We start from the raw sequence: 20,831 nt of genomic DNA on the forward strand, positions 1-20,831 counted from the left end.
CTTACCCCTCTACGGGTGGGTAGGAGACGCTCGTTAATCGACAATCTTATCTAAGAGCACTTTTAAGTTAAAATACTTTAAGTCAATTTTTGAAATTCAGCTCAGATACAGATTTATATTCACCGGCGCGGCAACTTGTGTGCAAGCTTGCGTGCCTCCTCTGAAATGATTCTGAACTCGTCTGCTGCACTCTTAACCTCGCGGAACCTTGATAGAGTGCAGCATGTGAATGTGTTGACACTCCCGTAGCCGTGCAAAGAAATCCCAATCACAACCTATATCAACACACTGCCGCTCCTCATGACTACAAACGTTTGACACATGCGGGACTGTCAACACGGCACTGTGGTCCGGGCTGAACTCACGCAATGACACCGATTTTAAAAGACAGATTTGCAGGGGCACAACAAGACACAAACAATCTCTCCACTACCTGACACACCGGCAGGAAGACATTCTGTACATATGAAATTGCACAACTCAAATCCAGCAGACACATCACAGCAGGGATATGACTAGCAGTGATGTGCAGAGTTCACCATGTGATCTTTTAATGTAGTTCAAATTCAGAGCTTTGGAAGCTGCTTTGCTTGTATTAGAAAAAAATATATTTAGATGCTGATTTCAATACAGATGTGTCAACTTTTGTTTGGATTTCTTTATTTTACATCAACATCTATTAAAAACAGCAAAATGTTGTCTTTGTACAAAACTGGCATATGCACACATTTGCATACAAACAGGTATATGCCCGAGTGACCTTAAACATCCAAAGAGATGTAACAGAAAATTGGAAGGTGGTTGCTCGGATCATAACCTCAGTATTTATGAAATCTTGGCTACAGCCCTGAATGCATCCATAAGTTACCCTTTAACAGCCTGTTCATATCAGGCCGTTAGAGTGATAATAATGCAAACAAAGCTCACACAAATACTGTATCCTTCCTGTTCTCATGGCACTCTGAATCCTCTCAGTTGTCATCTCGGTTGTTTTTGCCTCTGATCCGTGTAACCCGGCACATACCACCTATTAAAATACTAATGGTTGTTTGCCAGCACCAGACAGCTGAGGGTGAAGGCACCAGTAACCTCAAAGAGTGAATAATGTGATGATGTGATCGTAACTTCTAATTAAAATTCACTTCAGACTGGAGTTTATAACCTCCTGGCTCCGGGGCACAGTGAGTAGAGAGGTTGGACCCAGATGAGAGCTTCAAATAATCCTCACAAATGCTGGATAGAAACTGCCGTCAAGTGATTTCATCATAAATATACTGTAAACCAACAATTTTATTAGCAGTTTTCTGGGTTTGTGTACCGTACACTTTTCTTTTATAGTGGTTCAACACTGACACAGCTAACAATGCTTTTTTTAAAAGGTGGGTAAACTTAAATTCACACTGAAAAGGATTTGTAGAGCGACTTTAGGTACCTCTATTACTTCCCTGGTGGTAAATGAAATGGTATCACTCCTGGCCAGCTGCAGCTGTGGATGCTTTAGTACTATCCAAGAGAAGGGCAATTTATTTTCATGTGCAAATATGTAGAATTAGGAGCTTCTGTCATTCAGAGGGAGCAACACCGAGATTGATATTTTCTGCTCCTTTGTTGTGTCTCGCAACGTGCACACACTGTGGGCACACACTAAGCCAATGGGGAGACAATTCTAATTAGCATTAGGACTGATGACCTGACTAAATAATAAGCTAAAGCTTGCTGTCGGCCTCCTGGCCATAAACAGTCGTGCCAGCTGGGGGTTAAAAACAAATCGACCGTCTTGTTATTTTCCTAACTGGGCGCCATTGGAAGTGCTTTCTGAGGCCAGTCATCTTGGTGTGTGTTAAATTAGTCCTATTGACAGTGTGTTTACCCCTCTCATTCTAATCACCGCAGGCACAACTTTGGAACTGAGGCTTGTAGTTGTGATTACATGTTGGAAAATAAAAGCAAAGACAGCAGGACTCAGGGGGACAATATGGTGACAATGCTTCAACATAACTGCAAAAGTGCCTGTTTCTGCCTCTTCTTCAGTTAGAAATAAATGCAACTCCCCCTCGTCTTCCTCCTTATGGGCTAGAGCATAGACTGCATATAAAGATGGATGTAGCGAGGTGTGACATCACCCATTGGTTTGCATTGGAGCTGATTCTTTTCTGTTTGGAGCCAGGACCTTCTAAATAAGGACTGCAGGGTGTTGCCTTTCACACTCGGAAACACGCCTCGCTACGTCTGAGCTTAGCTAACACTAGTTTACTTGCGCTAATATTAGCTACTATGGCTAAATTGTTCTAACAGGGCAGGTATGTTATCAAGTAACATTAAACTTACTGAAATATTGCAACAATAGTCCGACTCAGTGCGAGTCCTGGAGTCCGGTGGAGCAGCAGGTGAGCCAACTGTCAATCAACGCCCACACAGCAGACATCAAAGCTACTATAAGTCTTCAAATCTTATTAACAGAGCAATCATTTCCAAAAATGACCACCAGCACACTTATTAGAGGAGAATTTAGAGATTGAGACCAGAATGACTTGTTGGAAAAAAAGGACTGACTTAGTATTTCTGGAGAGAAGTCGACACTTTTTGAATCGGAGTCTATTAAAGCCGGGGACTTTTTGGAGCCAGCATCTAGTGGCTGTCAGTGGCATTGCACTTTAAGGTGCTTCTGTATTGGCCTCAGCCTCAAGTTGCTGCTCAGGCTAGAGGTGCTGTTGTTAAAGCACCTACAGCTACATTTTGCCTGCCAGAAAGTCCATTTCTCTGACTAATGTATTACAAATGAATGTGTGAGAAAATTTGTTTTCCAATTTTCTAATTGGGAGAGATAACATCCACACAGATGGGGTAATGGGCTCTAATTAGACCAGGTCATATTATTTGTTACAGTCACCTGCACCTTCCAAAATAGCTGACCGTAACCGAACTTTAAAGGCTGCAGCTAGCTCGCCACTTTGCCAAGTGTGAACACTCCATTTCACACCTCCATCGGCGTGATTAACAAACTGCGGGTGGTCGACTTTGATAACGCTGCAATGCATGATGGGAGAGAGGCCCTCTAACATGGTTGAAAGGCGGAAAGTGGGGAGGAAATAGAGACTAAAGTGGCCAGGAGAGGAGAGGCTTCTAAAGGTAAAAGGCAAGCTGTAAAAGCTGTTCTCAAGGCTTTTAGAGCCATGTTATTTGGACTACTTAGCCCAAAATGCTCCACGCGGGAGAGTGCGATGCTGACAGAAATTCCATCCACCACAGGCGAGGGAAAGTAATGGGCAGCATTAACAAGAAAGGCCCTCAAGGTTTTCAAGATGGTTAGTATGAGAGGAGAGACTCAAATGTGTCCCACAAGCTATTTCTCTACATATCTCTGTGTTTGTGTGTGTGTGTGTGTGTGGTTATGGAAGACCCGCTCTGGTCTCAGACTGACCTTGAGGACATACAGTAAGTGTATTCACGCACCATCCCCCTGCGGATTTTATTCATATATTCATTCACACGCATACGCACTCACACATGCAGAGCTCTGATGCACATACATAAAAACAGCCACTCAGACACTTAGGGCTCGGGATGTATTCACACTAGCATTCCGCAAGAGATTCTCATATTTTGAAGTCAATATCTGTTTGAGTTGGCAGAGTGCCAGACAACTGCATAATGTTTAGAGATGAAGAGAAAACATGACAGGTAGCGATGTTAAAAAGCAGACGTCCTTTCCTCTGGTTTTTTCCTCCCCTCCTGGTCGTTTAAGACTGCTGGTATTTTTAGCTCGCTTGTTTACAGCCGTCTAGGTGCATTCTCGCCCCTGTCACAATCCATGTTAAGACTGATACTCAACCAGCCCCTCCAGCTATATGAGTGTGTGAGTGTCTTCATGTGTCACTTTGTCAACGCTCATCCTGATATGAGCTGAATGACAGGAAAGAACTTTGTTAGAGTGGAGGCTGTGAGACAGAATTTATGGATACTGAGCTCATGAATGCTGCCTCAAACAACAAGCACTTTGACCACATTGAATACATAGAGATTAGTTATTGTTAGCTGTTGTTTAGTGGTTAGTTGGTTATCTAACTGAACATGAGTAACATTTAGCTTGCTAATATATGACTCGTGCGGAGTGAAAAGAGGTAATATGAAATTTGGGTGACATATCTGACCTGACACTTGATCAAAATGCAGTTTAATGATGATGTAAACAGAGAATTTTAAATTATTTTTCACAAAGATAACATGAATAAAATAAATAAATGTTATGCTATTAACTAAATAACATCAGGTAAGTTAGTATAAAAAAGGACCACACCCCAGTAGCCTTCTGGTTAAGATGCATATCACATAACTGCAACATCCACAGTTCGATTTTGGCCATGGACCTTAGCTGCATGTCTCACCCCACTCTCTACCCCTGTTTCCTCTCTTGCTGCGCTTCCACCTATGAAATTAAAGGTGAAAAAATGCCAAAAAAATAATATGTAAAAAGAGAAAAATATTGGCAGAGAAGTAAGTTTCAGCTTCGTTCAAACTATCTATCTCTCACCAACAGATGCACACACGTACATACAGGTGTAACTGTATAATAATTACCCACGGGGTATCCTCTTTTAACGATCATTTTCCTCCCCTACTTTTGCTTTTCAGTTTTACTCCTTCAGCCTTCGTAAAGTCATTATCTAAATTATCGGTTCAGCAGTAAACTAGCTGCCAGCTTTCCCCTTCACCTGGCTGTGCAGCCGGCTCTCATAGAGGGAATATTCATACACTGTATCACCTTATAACACCACATCATAAAATTATAAATACATACATAAATAAGCCACCAAGGGAGCAGCACTGGCATAAGCATTAGCTGAAGTAGAGTCTATTTCACTTCCCCGAAGGCGGATTGACATCGCCACTCATTTGCGTTGCAGGGAAGAGTGTTTACTAAAGCAGGGCTAGGGCACTTGGCAATCACCTGAAAACGGCATAATGTATTTATAAGTGTCTGCAACATGATGTGAAATGTTTTGGATTGTTTGAAGCATGTCCTTGATGGGATAATTGTGTGCTAGAAAATGCTGAAAGCTGCTAAACCCCTACATGTGGACACACGGTAGAGAAATAGGTATACACACAGGGAGAGAATAACAGCCACCTGAATTTCAGCACCATGACAGACATCCAAAAACAGTTCAATCTTCTCATTTAAAACCCTGCTATAGATTGATGGTTTGTTATATCTGATAAACTAGACTATAGCTCATTTATCTTGACTGTTGGAGGCCTCACCATTAATCAAAATTACAACCCTGCTTTCATTAGACTTCTATGAAAACCCAAAAAGAATATGAGTGATTTGCACAATAAAGTGTCACAGACACTTAAGTTCGAGTTCTTTGGGCTGCAGCAGTTCTTTCCCTCTATCTTCTCACATATTGTTATTGTGCTCTTCGTACTTTATCTGTCTGCCCTCTCTAGGATGACACCCCCTCCTCCTCCTCCTCCTCCTCCTCTTCCTCCTCCCTCTCTCTCTCTCTCTGACTGCACATCTCCTGTCCTTGAGGCAGGAGCAAAATTATATGCAGTATACTGAGCTTCACTCCATTCTCAAACCTGATACTGCTGAATGGGCCTTTGAATAAATGAACAGTGCTTGTGCAATGTGAAGAAAAGTTATAGACGTTGTAAATGACCAAGGAGTGGGTCTTATCATGACTTGCAGTGATGTCACTGCTCTGGTGATGGGGCCTTATTAACTCAGAAATTGACCAATCTTCACTGTTAGTGCCTGTAATTGCTACTTGATTATAACACGCTTTACTTACTTAAGTACCAATTAAAACGTCTGTTAAATGTCGAGTCAGTATTTGTAATGTCTGTATTGAGGTTACAGTTCTTTGTTTGCCCGCTGATAAACATAGACATGATACTCTAACAACATTTAAAAGGGGGTATTCCACCAATTTTACACATAAAAGGTCAGTTGACTTGTTAACATGATTTTTTTAAAGTCTGAAGAAAATAACTGATGATGTCATTAAAGTTATCTTGAGTTAAGCTACAGACTTAAATATTTGGTAGAAAATATGTTATAAAGTGGGGCAGGGATTTTGAAAAATAGGGGAATTTAAGAGGGAAGGAAGGTCTAATAATGCAATTATAGTGAGCTGCATTATGGGAAATGTAGGATCCAGTGTTTTAATAGCTTGACCCACAATATGGACTAAAAGGTTGGATATCTCAGATTCTGCAGCTTCAATTGTGACCCTTCTTTTTTAATGTGTCTCTTGTGAGACTTAAACTTGATGGAAAAGACAAACAATACCGCTGGGATACCCCTTTAATTAATAGATGATCACATCTGCTAATCAAGAGAGACTTTTTCTCTTGTATCTTTGGAGAGTTTTTCCACTGTTCCCAAAATGTATCACTGCTTTTTGTTCTACTTTAATGCATCCTCTTGTGCACAGAGACAGGTTGTAAATATGATGCATATAATGCTATATATCACGAAATGACAGATTGGGGGAGCTTATCTGCAGATTTCACTTGAGTCAGCGATGTTGGTGGCAGAGATTAAGGGTCGTATCCTCCAAGTGCTTCAACGAAATAATGTTGTGTGCAGGGTTAACGAAATACGGATGTGACTGATGTTGTCTTTACCCTTCGGCTCACATATGCAGTACAGTAATCACCCTTGCCAGCCCCAAATATGTCATCACCCCCAGGCTTTTCACATCATCCAATTGTACAATAGAGGTATGAATGTCCCGTGTATATTCTCGCTTCACGTAACAGACTGTATCAGCAAATAGAAAACAGAAAGTCATGTATGTGTACACAACACAACGCTATCTACCACCCACAGCCTAGCGGGCTTGTAACGGATTGGCAGGGTCGTGTTCCCCTTCGTTGCACTCTTGCGAAAGATAAGGCGTCAAAACAAAACCAACTACATTGTAACAAACGCAGAAACTTCCGGGAGCAGGGGATCAATGCAGACCCCAGTGAGAAGAGAGAGGCGCGGGGAGATTGAATGCGGAGAGATGGAGAGCAGGAGATGTCAGGATAATCCAACAACAGCTATAGTCAGTCTCCCAAGAGAAGGGGAGCAGGGAAGAGTGAAGAAGAGAAAGTCAAATAAACCTCTCTTTCTGTATTTTTCTTTTATCACCTGCCTCTCTGCCATCGCCGAGTCAATCCACAATGGAGGAAGTAAGCAGATTAGCTTGTTCGCCCATCAGAAAAGGGATTACATTTACCCATTTCCTCCGTCGGAGAAAGTTGAAGCTAGATGAAAATGTGTCTGGAAGCAAAACTTTTTTGACGAATCCATGAGTGATTGAGGTTCCGGGAAAAGAGGCTTTTCTGTGTCCCTGTCAAATTTACTTGGCGAGGAGCCAGATTTGTTCATGGGGAACATCAAAACAACCTGAGCTTGATAACAAATATGATCCCAGAAAGCTCCAAGATGTATCTGTTGTTCTTTTCTCTCAATGCAGTGACCTTAACATGTTTTTTTAATGACTTTTTCAGAACTAAAGCTTGCTTTCAAACCAATTTTATAATGAAGTGATATGCAGCTTATGCCAAAAACATGAACAGAGTATCTATGAAAAAATAATTAGATACACTGAACAGATTGTATATAATCTGTGTAGAATTTACTGTAATGTAGATGAGCTTATATTGACTCATTTTTCATCAACACTCAGGCCAGTTGATTTTGGTTAAAGTGTTCATCTCCTCTTCATCAAGTATATCTAAATACCCAGACTCTAAACCTAAAGCTGATCCTACTATGAGTACACTTTCACTTCAGTTTGAAAGTCAGCCTCTGGTATTTTTCTTCCTTTGATGTTAACAAGCCTTGTTAATTGCCATGGTGAAAGAAGTTGGCTCCTGTGCCTACTACAATAATTATCTGGCCCCTACCAGATTGATTCCTGAAAAAACAGGGTGCTTTTCTGGGGAGGTCTCTTTGATGTAGCTGAGAACTTGGGAGTGGATAATAAAGAGGTTTACTGGTGCTGTTTGCCATTTTTGTGATTGGAGTGACCCTTGTATGAATAAAGCAATTGTGTTCTGGTTTATTGATACTGCTTGGCTGTATGTCAGTGAGTGGAATGGATGGCAGCGCTGCCGTTTGAATTTGAATGATTTGTGGGACAACTGGCCATAATAGTCAAATGCCTAATGAAATATGATGGAAATATGATGGAAAATTAAATGTGTGAAAATAGATCAATTGCTAAACCAACATGCTGTAGTTATTTGTGAGAGGGATGCGCATATACATTGGATAATTAATTGAAATGTGAATGATCCCTGTAGGGAGACTGAGTCACTCCAGCAGCAGAGATTAGGTTAGGAATAACAGAGGAGTGAAAATAACACCTTTTCTAACAACGGAACAGACTGTGTCATTATTGATTTAACTGACTGAAGATGATGTGCAAAAGTGCGTATCTAGCCATTTACATTTTCAATCAATAAATAAATGAATAAATACAGTGCAGAAGGCGGGTGAATATGCATTTCAAGCGGGGCCACAGCCAGGATTTTTGAAATACTCGGATCAAAAGTCCCTCCAGCGCACCACTCACCACTTTCAAAAAATGTTGACGAGAGGGCAAAAAGGTTTGTTCATTTTTTAATAACTTTGATTTTTCATTATTCATTTATTCAGTTAACAGTTCAACTAGACTTTCAATTATATCCCAGCATAAAGTCTAAAAGGTTTTGAAGCCTTCTCCACACTGCCAGGAATACAATTTATCATTTTGTAAGCCTACAAGTAGTCCGATTTAAATACATTCAGTCTATAAATGATGGCATTAGCAGATAAAATACTCACAATTCAAAGTTTCAAAGTACTCACAAAGTTTTTAAATTGTAACACATAGATTCTCTATAGTTTGCTAAAACCATAAAATTCCCAGAAAAAAATACAGAGGACATAACCTCAGTGTCCTCAGTGGTACTGTAGCTACAGCCTTTATATCACGCTGAAATAACATGACTGTGTGACAGTGAGAGAGAGAAAAAATTGACTATCAGGGCAGTAACATTTTCTATTTCTGTCACAGGTTTATAAAACACTCTGTCTTTGTATGTCAAGCTCATAAAAGTTCTTAATGTTCTAAAAGACTTTTGTGCCAAACAGCGTCACAGTACCAGTCCCACTGTGTGATCAACAGGTGATCTCTGGCAAATGCAGTGCATAAGCAATGAGAGTGCAGCACCAAACATGGAGAAAAGTTAATATTTGAAAATAAAACAGGAGTTTACTGTTACTATTATAGTTGTACATAAACAATAACACTGTTGCTGAAGTTTCTTTCCATTTTTAACTTTCACAACAGGAGAAACTCCCACTGAACATAATTTGTTTAGCAGAGTGCACTCACACAGATGCAGCGTACTGACATCAAAACCTTATGTCTCCCAACAGTGGGAACAAAGACTTGAAATCCACAGATCTCTAAGACCAAACAAATCAAGCATAGAGGGAGATGAAGGCGAACAATGGGCCGCCATGGTAATAACACAAAGAATGAGGGAGCAGGAACAAATGGAGACAGATGAAAGTAAGCTTTTCTTTGTCATTACGCGAGCTGACACCATCACCGGCTGAAGGACAGTGCAGACTCAAAGGTGTATTCAAATATCCTGCCTTCCTTTGAAATGTGACCTCTGCGCGCAGCGAGAAGCCGATTTTCAACCATTTTATTCTCTCAAAGTAATCTTACTTCAGTGACGAGCTAAAGGCCCCTCTATCCATCTTAACACCTGCTGGGATGAAAGTGACAATGCACAAACACTCAGACACAGTGGGTTCCAAAGCTGTCAAAGTCTTCTCAAACCATACGTGGGTTACAAATAAAAAATAAAAAAGAATCTGACTGAAACAGTTGGAAAAAGTGAGACAGATGACAATAATCCCCTCTGTGGCAGTCAGAACAAATGATCTAAATCCACTTTTGATACAGCTAGTTACCACAGAAAGATTCTAGTATTTGAGACTGTGTTGATCCATGATCAAGGTACTGATCATAGAAACTAATTACATATATATATATATATATATATATATATATAAACATAATTAACACTTCTGTCAGCTAACTCACATGGATTAAACATGGCATTGATGTTTGGCATCTGCGTTCTGACCTCATCACTTCCCACAAGAAAACACCAAGTTCAGCACAGCAGGATGTGGGTGATGTGGAGGTAAACTCAACCTACAGGTAGATGCTGGGGTGGAGGCAGGGCTTTTGAAATGTTATATGAGCAGCGGCGGAGCACTGACGGCTTAAGTACTGACGGCTTAAGCACATCGCCATGATGGAAATGGTGCGTTGGATATATCTTGCAGCGGGAAAAGTAAGCCATGCGAGTGTAGCAGCGGACTTGGGTTGACTGCCTGAACTTGATTACAATTTATATTTAATTTAACCCCTATCACGACCTTAACCATAGCCTACCGATGCACGCCTCAGTGGCCCTTTATGTAGCAAAGTGGACAATATGGGTGTAGAGGTCAGGCTGGTGGATGGGAGTGTTGTACATCTGACTTTTGTGCAGGAGACTTGTGTTTGCTGTTTTGTAACCATGAACTTTCCCTAACCTTAACCAAGTGCTATAGTCGCTTAACCTTTTGCCATACTCAAACCATAGTTTAGTTGCCAAAAAAAATGTAATTTAACATAATCTGAGGTTGTGCAGAGTCATCCAATATCAATATGCTTTTCTTGCAACAGGGTTGAGTTTTTGAAATTTTGGAGACCAAAGGCACTGGCACAATCCTGGAATAAGATGATTAATGTACATCAAAAGGAGGAATGTCATATAAGCAGGATGAGTTGAGGTGGATCTCAATAAAAGCTCAGGCCGGCTTCTCTCAAGAGAAAGCTGGAGGTGCAGTCACAAGGAAGAAATATACAGCATCCCAAATATGCTCTAAGGGACAGGAAATGTCCCTTTTTGAGTTTCATTTCAGCAGACACAGATGGGAAACTTTTACAGTTGTGAAGTAGAAACTGGCTCAGTGGCAGCTGAACAGGGTAGCTGGGACCCACTGTAAACACTGGATTTCTCTGCTGCTCTTCCTCTCTGCATCCAGTGACAAGAGAGCGCTCTCACTGCTCTGAATAAGCACAAGAAAGTGTTCTGAATGTGCGAACAATGTAGTCCAGGGCCAGAGTGCACTGTGGGCTCACAGCATGCCGGTTTATGCTAAGATAAGATACACCGTATGTCTCCTATGTACTCTGTGTCCCTGTTTTTAGTGCACCTTGCTGATCAACCTTAATGAAAAAGATTTCTGCTACTGCTTTTTCAACCAACGTTCACCAGCACATTGTAGCAGCAGCCAGGTTGATCACTCAAGTTTTTAGAAAGGAAGCTCTTTTCTTTACTTTCTAGTTTGTTGGAAATAAATAGAAGCAAAAGTGGGTAGTAAGCATGAGCAGCAATGGCAACTATGACTGACTACACAAAGAAAAATTCAAAAGTAGTAAAAGAAAAAGCAGGGAATTGAACACACAGATTAGTGCTTTATCAATATTAGCCTTTAAATTGAACTTCCAAAATAGTAGCCCTCATTGTGAGTCATGCAGAGTTGTAAGGACAAACAGGACCCAGGGCCAGGAAAGGCACAGTCAACTCAGGATCAAACACTTCCAAAAAATGAGGCAAAGTTTCATCTCTTAAAAGTGCCTGTCGATTGCAATCTTAATTAAAAAGGCTCCTCTCTCTTTGCCTGTCTGAGCCTGTGTCTCCTTGTGTATACATCTCTCCCTCTCTTCCGTCTTTAGGAGCGACAGCTGCATTTGAGGACAAGCTGGAATGATTGATGGCTCAGATACTGGGAAATGAATTGCTGATAAAAGCTCTGGGCAAGAAAGGTTGGAGGGATGTGAGGCGTGCGTGTGTGCGCAGTTCGGTGTTCAGACAGCACGAGGCAATGACACGACGACACAAGCCAGGCATTATCTGTGGCACCACAGATTCACACCTCTCTCAATGAAACACTCACACATTCTTGCACACATCCGACTCCTTCTGACATGTGTCTCGAGGACTGACAGGGGGATAACGTGATAGATCACAGTCTGATGAAATGTCACTGCAGGGTGTGACTCAAACACACACACACACACACACAACATGCACACACGTGTCAACTTGACCATGTGAAGAGTCCACTCACTCACAGTTTTGCAGTAGATAAAGACTAGATTTAGCGTCCAATAACTACAACATATGTGATTGGTTCATCCTCAGAATCGCCATTGGGCATCAGCCAGGAATCACTTGGGCTTTGGTTCTCATAAAACCACAGACACACGAGCAAGAAAGCTTAGCTTACTGCTGATCCAGGCCACAGTTGCATGTATTTAACCAGCAATAACGCCCCGAGGAGGTTATTGCTTATACCTGACAGAGCAGTTGGAAACTGTACTGCAGGAAATCAAGTTTTAATATGACTTGGAATTTCTCTGCTTTTTATTGTTTGACAAAGTATTAACTGGGTGACACGTTTAACACCCTTCAAATACAAGCCTCCGGATTTCAATCTTCTCTATTTGGACTGTGAGAATCTCATTTGTGCAGAATTGACTAAGTGCTTTGGCTGAGGCTGCCTCACACACCACGCACATGAGAGGGAGAGCAAAGAAAGAGACAGAGAATAAAATATCTAAGCCAAAAAGTAGAAATGTGTGGGCATCACTGGCAGAAATTATTTACATTCCACTTCTTTTTTTTTTTTGGCATTTCTATAGTGTAAATAGGTTGCAGCCATCTTTTATTGTGGTGGGAGGCAAAAAACTACTGAAAAACTGTACTGAACTCCATTAAATACAAGCATCAGCACAAATTTGGATGCTGACTAACAAACAGCAATTAGCCTGCAAAACAAACACGCAATATACAACAACCTTTGCTTTCTTCTATTTTTTCAGCCAGAGTGCCACAGACCCACACAGCCCATCGAGAGATGGGGAAATGAGGGAGAGTGATAGAATGGAGAGAAAATTAGAGAAAGAGTGAGAGATAACAAGGTGTTTATGGAAGACGCTTCTTTGCTATGTTCCCCCCAGCTCACATTAGGGTAAACAGAGCACTGAGCTGAAAGGAAATGCTCTGCTGATAATGACCATGATGGGAGACGATGATAGCAATCACAGTAACCACAATAATCACAGCCAATTCTCTGGGGACTTTTAAAGCATCTCAGTGGTGTGTGTGTGTGTGTGTGTGTGTGTGTGGAGGTGTATGTTTTTGTACGTGTGTCCATAGTTGGTTCATATAAAGGCTGATTTATGGTAGGTTGCTCGACACTCAACAGAAATGAAGTATTTTCGACAGAAAAAAGTATCGCTGGACACTTTCTTTTCATGTTTTGCGGCTGGACACCGTCATATTTTGTTGCGCAGTGCGATTGGGTGTTGATACCAATGTCGCCATGGACATTGTAGTTCACTTCACTTCCTTATTGATATTTTGATCTGTAACTTTAGATAACTTGTAACGTCCTTGTTTAATTAGTCCCGGATGATATAATGTAACTAAACGAGCCGGCTGAAGGATAGCGTCTGGTTACCATGGAGACGACTGAACCCTTTCACCAGAGTGTTCGAAATCACATACTAACGTACTGCCTACTACATACTCAACGAATATGCATACTGCGTACTAAATGAACGACTACTAAGTATGCCATTACTAGCCATATACATCCATGTTACAGGCAGACTGTTCACACTGAAGTATACAGCCAAGTATCCCAGAATGCATTTCGCACCAACCAGAGGCAATAGCGGAGATTTTAAAGTAGGCTAAAAGCTGTTGTAACTTTTGCTGAAGCACTGTTAATATGTAATTTTGAATAGTATGTTAGCATGTGATTGCGAACATACCCTTTAATTTCTGTTGAGCGACACTTTTCAAACCTTTCGAGCAACCTACCATGAATCAGCCTTAATGGACCTATGAGAGGCATTGTTGATGTAAGGGCGCCTTGTGATCCCCCCAGGTGGAACAACACACTATAGATGTTGCCAACACCTGACAAACAGTTGCATAGTTAGAAATCACAGTGTGGGTGGGAACAGAGAAAATCAGGTGGGCTTAGACCGTCCAAGACCCACATACTTAATAGGTTCTGAAACGCATTTTAACCAAAATCGGCCATTACAACGAAACTTGCCTGAATGCACCACAGTTTAATCATGCAAGCCATATACATCACCAGAGGTAATGTTACAGGCACCAAGACAAACATTAACAGCATCGCATAGCCTGGCACGGCGGCCACATATTCACCAAACACAGCTGACAGGCACAACAGCACCATTAATCAAGCATATGGATAGAGGTACACCGGCACCAATATGCTCAGTAATGTTAAAAATAACACTTGAACATAGCCTGGTACAGCAGCCACATAAACCAGGCACACACACACACACACAGATGGCAGACGCAGCAACATCACCATAAAATCCAATTGTACACCCAACAGAAACTATACCAATAAACAATAATATTGAAATAGGCCATAGTCTACTACAGTCAGAAATTGTAAATTAGCTTACTTTTGGTGATTACAGCAGGAGACGACGGGGCTTGGTGTTGAACACTGAAATTAGTTCATTATGGTCCAACAATTCAGTCAGTTTTTGGATGTTGTCGTTGGAGAATCAAGTGCTGAGTCACATGCTGCTACTGACGGGGAAAGGGTTGAATTAGCAGCCACGTATGTATCGTTACTACTTGGTACTTGTTGAGGAGAAACTTGCGCAGGACTAGGTGTCTGGGTTGAAAATGATGGCTGAACCTGAGCTGAATTATCTTCCTCCTGCTCCTCACAACGTTGTTTCACCATGGTTTTAGCTTAACCTACATTAAAGGCAGCTGGCTAGCGAAAAGCAGGCTTCTGTCCCTCTGCAATGCACGAGCTGTACACTGACTGAAAGAGGAGACATTTGCGAAATCATAGACTGTATAAAATAAAGGACGGAGGCATCGTGACAACACCCATTGCACTCGCGTTTTGAAGCCTCGAGTTAAAAAAAAGTTTTTGAAGCCTCGAGTTCGACATTTTGACTGTCGCCATCTTGGATTTTTGGAGCCAGAAGTGATGAGAAGTGACCATTTGGACGAGGTGGTGGAGCTGACCCTAACGCTAGTTGCTAGCTTTGTTAGCACGGTGCATTTCTAGCATGGGTGTATTGTAAGAGCTGGATACCGGACTAAAAATGGCGCCCATTTAGTCTTATAGGAATTGCTCGCCTGGTGCATACGCCAAAAAAAGTTTCTAGCTTCCGGGTTTGCTTCCGCGTTGTGCAGCCCACTGAATGTGCGCAGTAGTGTTTCCCCCGCTGGCTCCGCCCGCGAGCTCCCGCTCGGCCCATAGACTTTACATTGTGATGACGTCACGGCTCGAGGAACGTTTTACAAACATAAAACCTCCATGGATCAAAAGTTCATAATAGAAAGAGTCATAATTGACGTTGTTAGCGACTTGTCAATCACAACGTAGCCACGCCCTAAAGCATATCCTGCTTCATGGTCAATTTAACTCTAAATGGGACTATACTTTACAAAAAGAACATCATGCTGTATTGAAGAAGACTTAAAAGTAGCGATTGAGACCATAAACTCATTAGCAAACTGTTTACTGAGGTAATAAATCAAGTGAGAAGTAGGGTCATTTTCTCATAGACCTCCATAAAAAAGGACTTATTTTTGGAGCCAGTGGAGTCGTCCCCTGATGGCCATTAGAGGGAATGCAAGTCTAAAGCACTTCCACATTGGTTTCATTTTTCAGACCTGGGGCCACCTGCTTGTGCAAAATGCATTGCCACTGAAAAAATCTGACCTATCATCATCAGCATCATATGGTAAACAAGTAGCAAGAAACAATATATATTTTTAAAATTTTTAGTGATCAGGTTGTTAGATAATTCAACCAGTATGCAGACTGCTATTCACTGGATGATCCAGCAGAGTGGATGGGCCTGAGTGCCTGGTGGGTGGGCCCAGGCCCACCTAGTCTATCTATCGATCTATTTAGATAGATTGATACATAGATAGAATTCACAATTAAGTTCATTATATAAAACATTGTTCAACAGAATCTTAAAATGTTCTAGGGATAAAAAAAAATATCTAATTTAAGGGAGTCCTGAAGCTTATTCTACCCATGAGGAGCATAGTAGGTGAATGCAATTTTTCCCAGTTCTGTGTTCATATATGGGATATCCAAGGTAATGCATTCTTGTGAACAAGTGTGTTATCCCATAATTCTAAGTCTTAAAAGTTATGATAAATAAAATGCTAGCTTATTTAGGATGGCTTTATAAATAAAAACAAGACAGAGTTGTTCCCTTCAAGTGATAAGTGATGTCCACCCTGCCTTCTCATAAAGGATACAATGATGGGTTCTAAAACTGTCATCTGTAATAAATCTAAGAGAGTTGTGATATGCAGCATCAATGGGTTTGAGGGTATGGGCAGCAGCGTGCATATAAATTACATCTACATAGTCAAGCACTGATAAAAATGTTGCCTGTACAATCTGCAGTCTACTACTAAAAAAGAAACACTGCTTATTTCTAAAAAAGAACCCCAATTTAAATGTAAGCTTTTTAGTCATTTCCTCAACATGAGTTTTAAAAGATATTTTGTCTTTAAACAGATACCCACATACTTATAACATGAGACTTTTTAATTTGAGCCCTAGATATTGTACTAATAGTAAAACTTAAATGATTTTTCATTTTGGATCTGGTGAGGAGCATGTAATTTGTCCTATCTGGATTTACTAAAAGTTTAAGTTTAATCAGGGCCTTTTGAATTGCCAAAAAAAATCTGCCTTTAAATTAGACAAAGCTTTTTCAATAGAGGGCACCGATGAGTAAATTACTGTCATCAGCATAATAATGAACAGACCTGTTACTAATCAATGAGCCCAGACCATTTATGTATAATGTGAACAGAATTGGATCTAGTATTGAGCCCTGTGGCACCCCTTTTGTAATGTCAAGGAAACCAGATTGATGACCATCTGTTACTATTGTTTGAGTTCTGTCAGTGAGATACATGCATTTGTGTCAAACCCAACTGATCTAAGTCTATTCAAAAGAAGAGTATGACCCACTGTATCAAATGCTTTGGACAAATCAATGAACAGGGCAACACAAGACTCCTTCCTATCCAGAAAACAAATTATATCATTGACTATCATGCTGCATACATGCTGCTGTCAAAGTGCTATGTCCAGGTCTGAAACCATGGGGGTTTAAAATGCAATGTTCAGATAGAAAATATGGTAGATGAGCCACAAACAAATGGTTTGTGGCTAGCAGTTTCACCTGATTCCCTCTATTAACTGTAAACTGGGGGAAAACACTGTTTTGATGAGTAGTGTTGAAATGATAGAATAAAGAAAAAGCAGCTGCAGCCCTTTTAATTGTGCTACAATATTAAGCTATAATGTATTATCACTTAACGGTTTTTGTATCCTGGGAGATTCTGATATTTTCAAGTCTGTAGGTGGGCCCCCATATATTGAGGTGCTTCACTTTCAATGGGATACATCATAGATTAGGAGATTGACTCGAAAACTGTAGTCATGTGACTTGGTTCCCACAATGTGGGATCAACTGTATAAATTATTTGTTTTGAATTCAATATGTCTGTTTGCAGTGAAAATGTCACTAATACTGAAGTGTCAGTATTTTTGCATGTTAACAAGGTTTTGATGAGATTCTATTTTGAAAATATTGCTTTTTAAGACTAACAGTTTATGTTGGTGTGAAAAACTAATTTGTGTTGAAATGTCAGTCACTGGGGATACATTACCCAAATAGAGCAATAAAAAGAACAAAGATCCTCAATATTGTTTTGAGTTTGTTATAGCAAAGAAATAGACCAAAGCTTAAGTTGGAATATTGATGTACTTATTGTTTAATTGTAAATCACTTACAAAGAACTGCATGTATGGTAGTTGTATGCAATTTAGATAAAACTTGATGCAGGGTGCAAAATGAGATGTTGACTGAGCTTGGGGCATTTCCACTATTTATGGCCACACAAAACATTTTTGCAAAAAGTTGTTGCAAAAACCTACAAATCTGTACCTTAAATGGGAAGTGTATCCTGGGGGATACAAACTGCAAAATGAAAAATAACTCACATTTTGAATTTGGGGTACGGTGCATTTCAGCCTCTGAGCCTGAGTTGAAAATAACAATAACTTAATTTCCTTAATTATTCATTTGTTCTTGTCTATGTTTATGTTTTAAAAATCACAAAGCATTCCTAAACATGATGCGCACTAAACTTGCGTGTGTGGGCTTTGTATGCTAACTTAAAGAGAGAAGTTTGCCTCTAGCAGCAGCATTATAAAGTTGGAAGTTGCTTTTCTGGGAGAAATATGCATCAAAAGGCTGACTGTACAAGTGATATAAGTCGGAGCCCATGTCATTCCCTCAGCGACTCTTTGTTGACTATCACACAAAGCAAAAATGCCATAAAATAATAATAAAAACATTTCTTTTCTCTCCAATGAAGCTATTGCTGTCCTTTAAATTGCTTTTACTGCATAACATTGATCAGAGTCACATTCACAATACCCTTCACTGTTGTTTTGTGGCAGTCTGTAGTGATGTCTACATAGAAGAGCAATTGGACACATTTCTCTGCTTTCCCCTGCTTAACGGCCTTGTCCATCTTCTCCTCTTTTCTAATGACCCACCAGCCATCAGTAATCAAACAATTACCGGTCAGCCAGGGGAGTATTAAAACGCCCTGCTGGTTGCTTCCAGAGAGGTAATGCGGAGGACGTGTTAGATCTGATAAGGCATCGGGCAGGTGTGTCCCTTGGTCCCGCTGAGTGTCACGGACCCCGGCACAAAAGCCCTCATCTGTCCCCTGACGAGATAAATACCGCCCTATCCTCCTCTCTTTTCAGTCATGATGAAAAGACGAGAAGTGAGACAGAACATTCAACAGACACCCGCTATGAACGGAGGGTCAAAGTCATAGCTGCGACACCAAGAAAGGTTTTATCGCAGCAGTCAGGGCTCAGATCTCTGAGATTGATCTCCTGTGGCCACAGGTAATGGCTGGTGAAAGGTAAAGAGAAGTTAAGTAGCTATAGAAGACTGTACTGGCTGTTCCGCTACATGTAGTGATTTTGAAGTATATTTTAAAGTGCTTAATTAGTACAGATAAGGCCTCTCACAGCATGTTCAAGGTGGGCGGTATACTGTGTCTTTGTTCTGATTCAGTGAAATTGGATCACACTCTTAAGCGAAGATTTAAATTTCCAATTTAAAATGTCATGTTATATCACGGACCATTTCAATACAGAACAACTACAGCCTAAAGCAAAGTCCTTTAATAGAACCACACTCACCCGAAAACCTGACTATAAAATGGCACGGTACTCGCTTAATTGAAATAGCATTAATTCTGATTTAATTCTGATTTCAAACCTATCATAGTCATCAACACTTAGCTACGACAGCTACGACGCAGGTTTGCTCACAAAACAGCAGGTGACAAAACTACTACTATATATATATGGAGTCTTTATTTAATCATGCTCCCACTTCACAGCAACGAGCCTTCTGGAAACGTGTAATCTAGATAATTGAGCAGAGTTGTAAACATGTCAAGTGTTGCCAAGTGCAGTCACATGGGAACACAAGGACACAATCTTATTTAAAAGCTTCCTCATTTGTGATGCATGTAGAACTAGCTTATTATACACCTGCTTGCAAAGTAACCTTGTTTGAAGTTTTCTTTCCTTTTTTGTGAAGTCAAAGTGCATGTTTTATAAAGGAAATCACATATGAAGTGACACGTTCACTCTAGAGTAATTAGGTGCTGGTCACCTTTCCAGCATCAGTGTGGTCTGATGGGCGTGTGAGGACAAGAATTACATGAGCTTCTCATGTTTAGCCAAGACTAGTGTGCCAGCATTGTGCTTCATTAGGGAATGTTGTGGGGAATTAGAGCACTGCTGTGTTCTGCCTTTGAGTTAAAAAGAAAACCAGTGCTTAAAAAAAAAACACAGCCCAGTTATTATGAAACCAGAATATGGGGGTGAGGACAAACTAACTAGGAACAACAATGCATAGACACATACACCCACACACATATATTATCTCCATTCTATCTCATACAGGGACATACTGTAAATCTCTGGCAGTGAATCTGTCCTCTCATTACTATCTAGGGAGGATAAATGAACCCATGAACCCTTTTAGTTTTGTTCTGTTAACCATCTCCCTCATCATATTTGGCTTTTTATACCCTGCTTTCCATTACAAAAAGCCCCTGCCTTGCACGTGTATGTGTGCACACACACGCATGCACAACCCGACACTCCAGCACTCCCTGGTCTTTGTTTGAAATGCTAACCATCTTGTGCAACTGTGCGGTTTCACAGGGAGTTTGCCCTGTGTCTTTCATGAGCACTTTGTCGGAACCACATCCAACTCTTTTAACTTTCTTTCTGGCAATACATCCAATCACTGGTATAATACGATCGGCTCCTGCAAGCCCAAAATAAAATGTCATTGGGAACAGTTTTGAAATGCATGTATGGAAGAGAGGACGCTACAAGTCAGCGGAGTCAGTAGCAGTAGTGGCCCCATATTAAACAGTTGTCATTTGAGGTGGTGGAGTCCATTATGGATTCTGTGTGATGATGCTTGTCACTATTATACTTTGTAAAAATTGCTCTAGTCCAGATGCAGAATTTTAGCCTGCTGTTACAGCCTGGTTGACTGATGGCTCATGCAGGAGCTGCTGCAGTCTCTTTTTTTCTCCCT

The 20,831-nt window shown here is 40.7% G+C and overlaps 1 protein-coding gene across 3 annotated transcripts in view; it reads right to left on the minus strand.

Moving 5' to 3' along the window:
- LOC137185717 (calsyntenin-2-like) overlaps positions 1 to 20,831 on the minus strand; it is a 246,500-nt gene that overhangs the window by 195,048 nt on the left and 30,621 nt on the right. Inside the window, exon 1 of one of the 3 annotated variants that reach the window (XM_067594045.1) lies at positions 14,580 to 15,399. The exons of the other annotated variants lie outside the window; for them this stretch is intronic. Within the exon in view, the coding sequence (XP_067450146.1) occupies position 14,580 (1 nt within the window). The 5' untranslated portion in view covers positions 14,581 to 15,399. Of the gene's footprint in view, positions 1 to 14,579; positions 15,400 to 20,831 lie in introns of those variants that run through there. 3 annotated transcript variants of the gene reach the window in all.

Source organism: Thunnus thynnus, chromosome 7 (genome assembly GCF_963924715.1).
Source record: "Thunnus thynnus chromosome 7, fThuThy2.1, whole genome shotgun sequence".
Taxonomy (NCBI): Eukaryota; Metazoa; Chordata; class Actinopteri; order Scombriformes; family Scombridae; genus Thunnus; species Thunnus thynnus.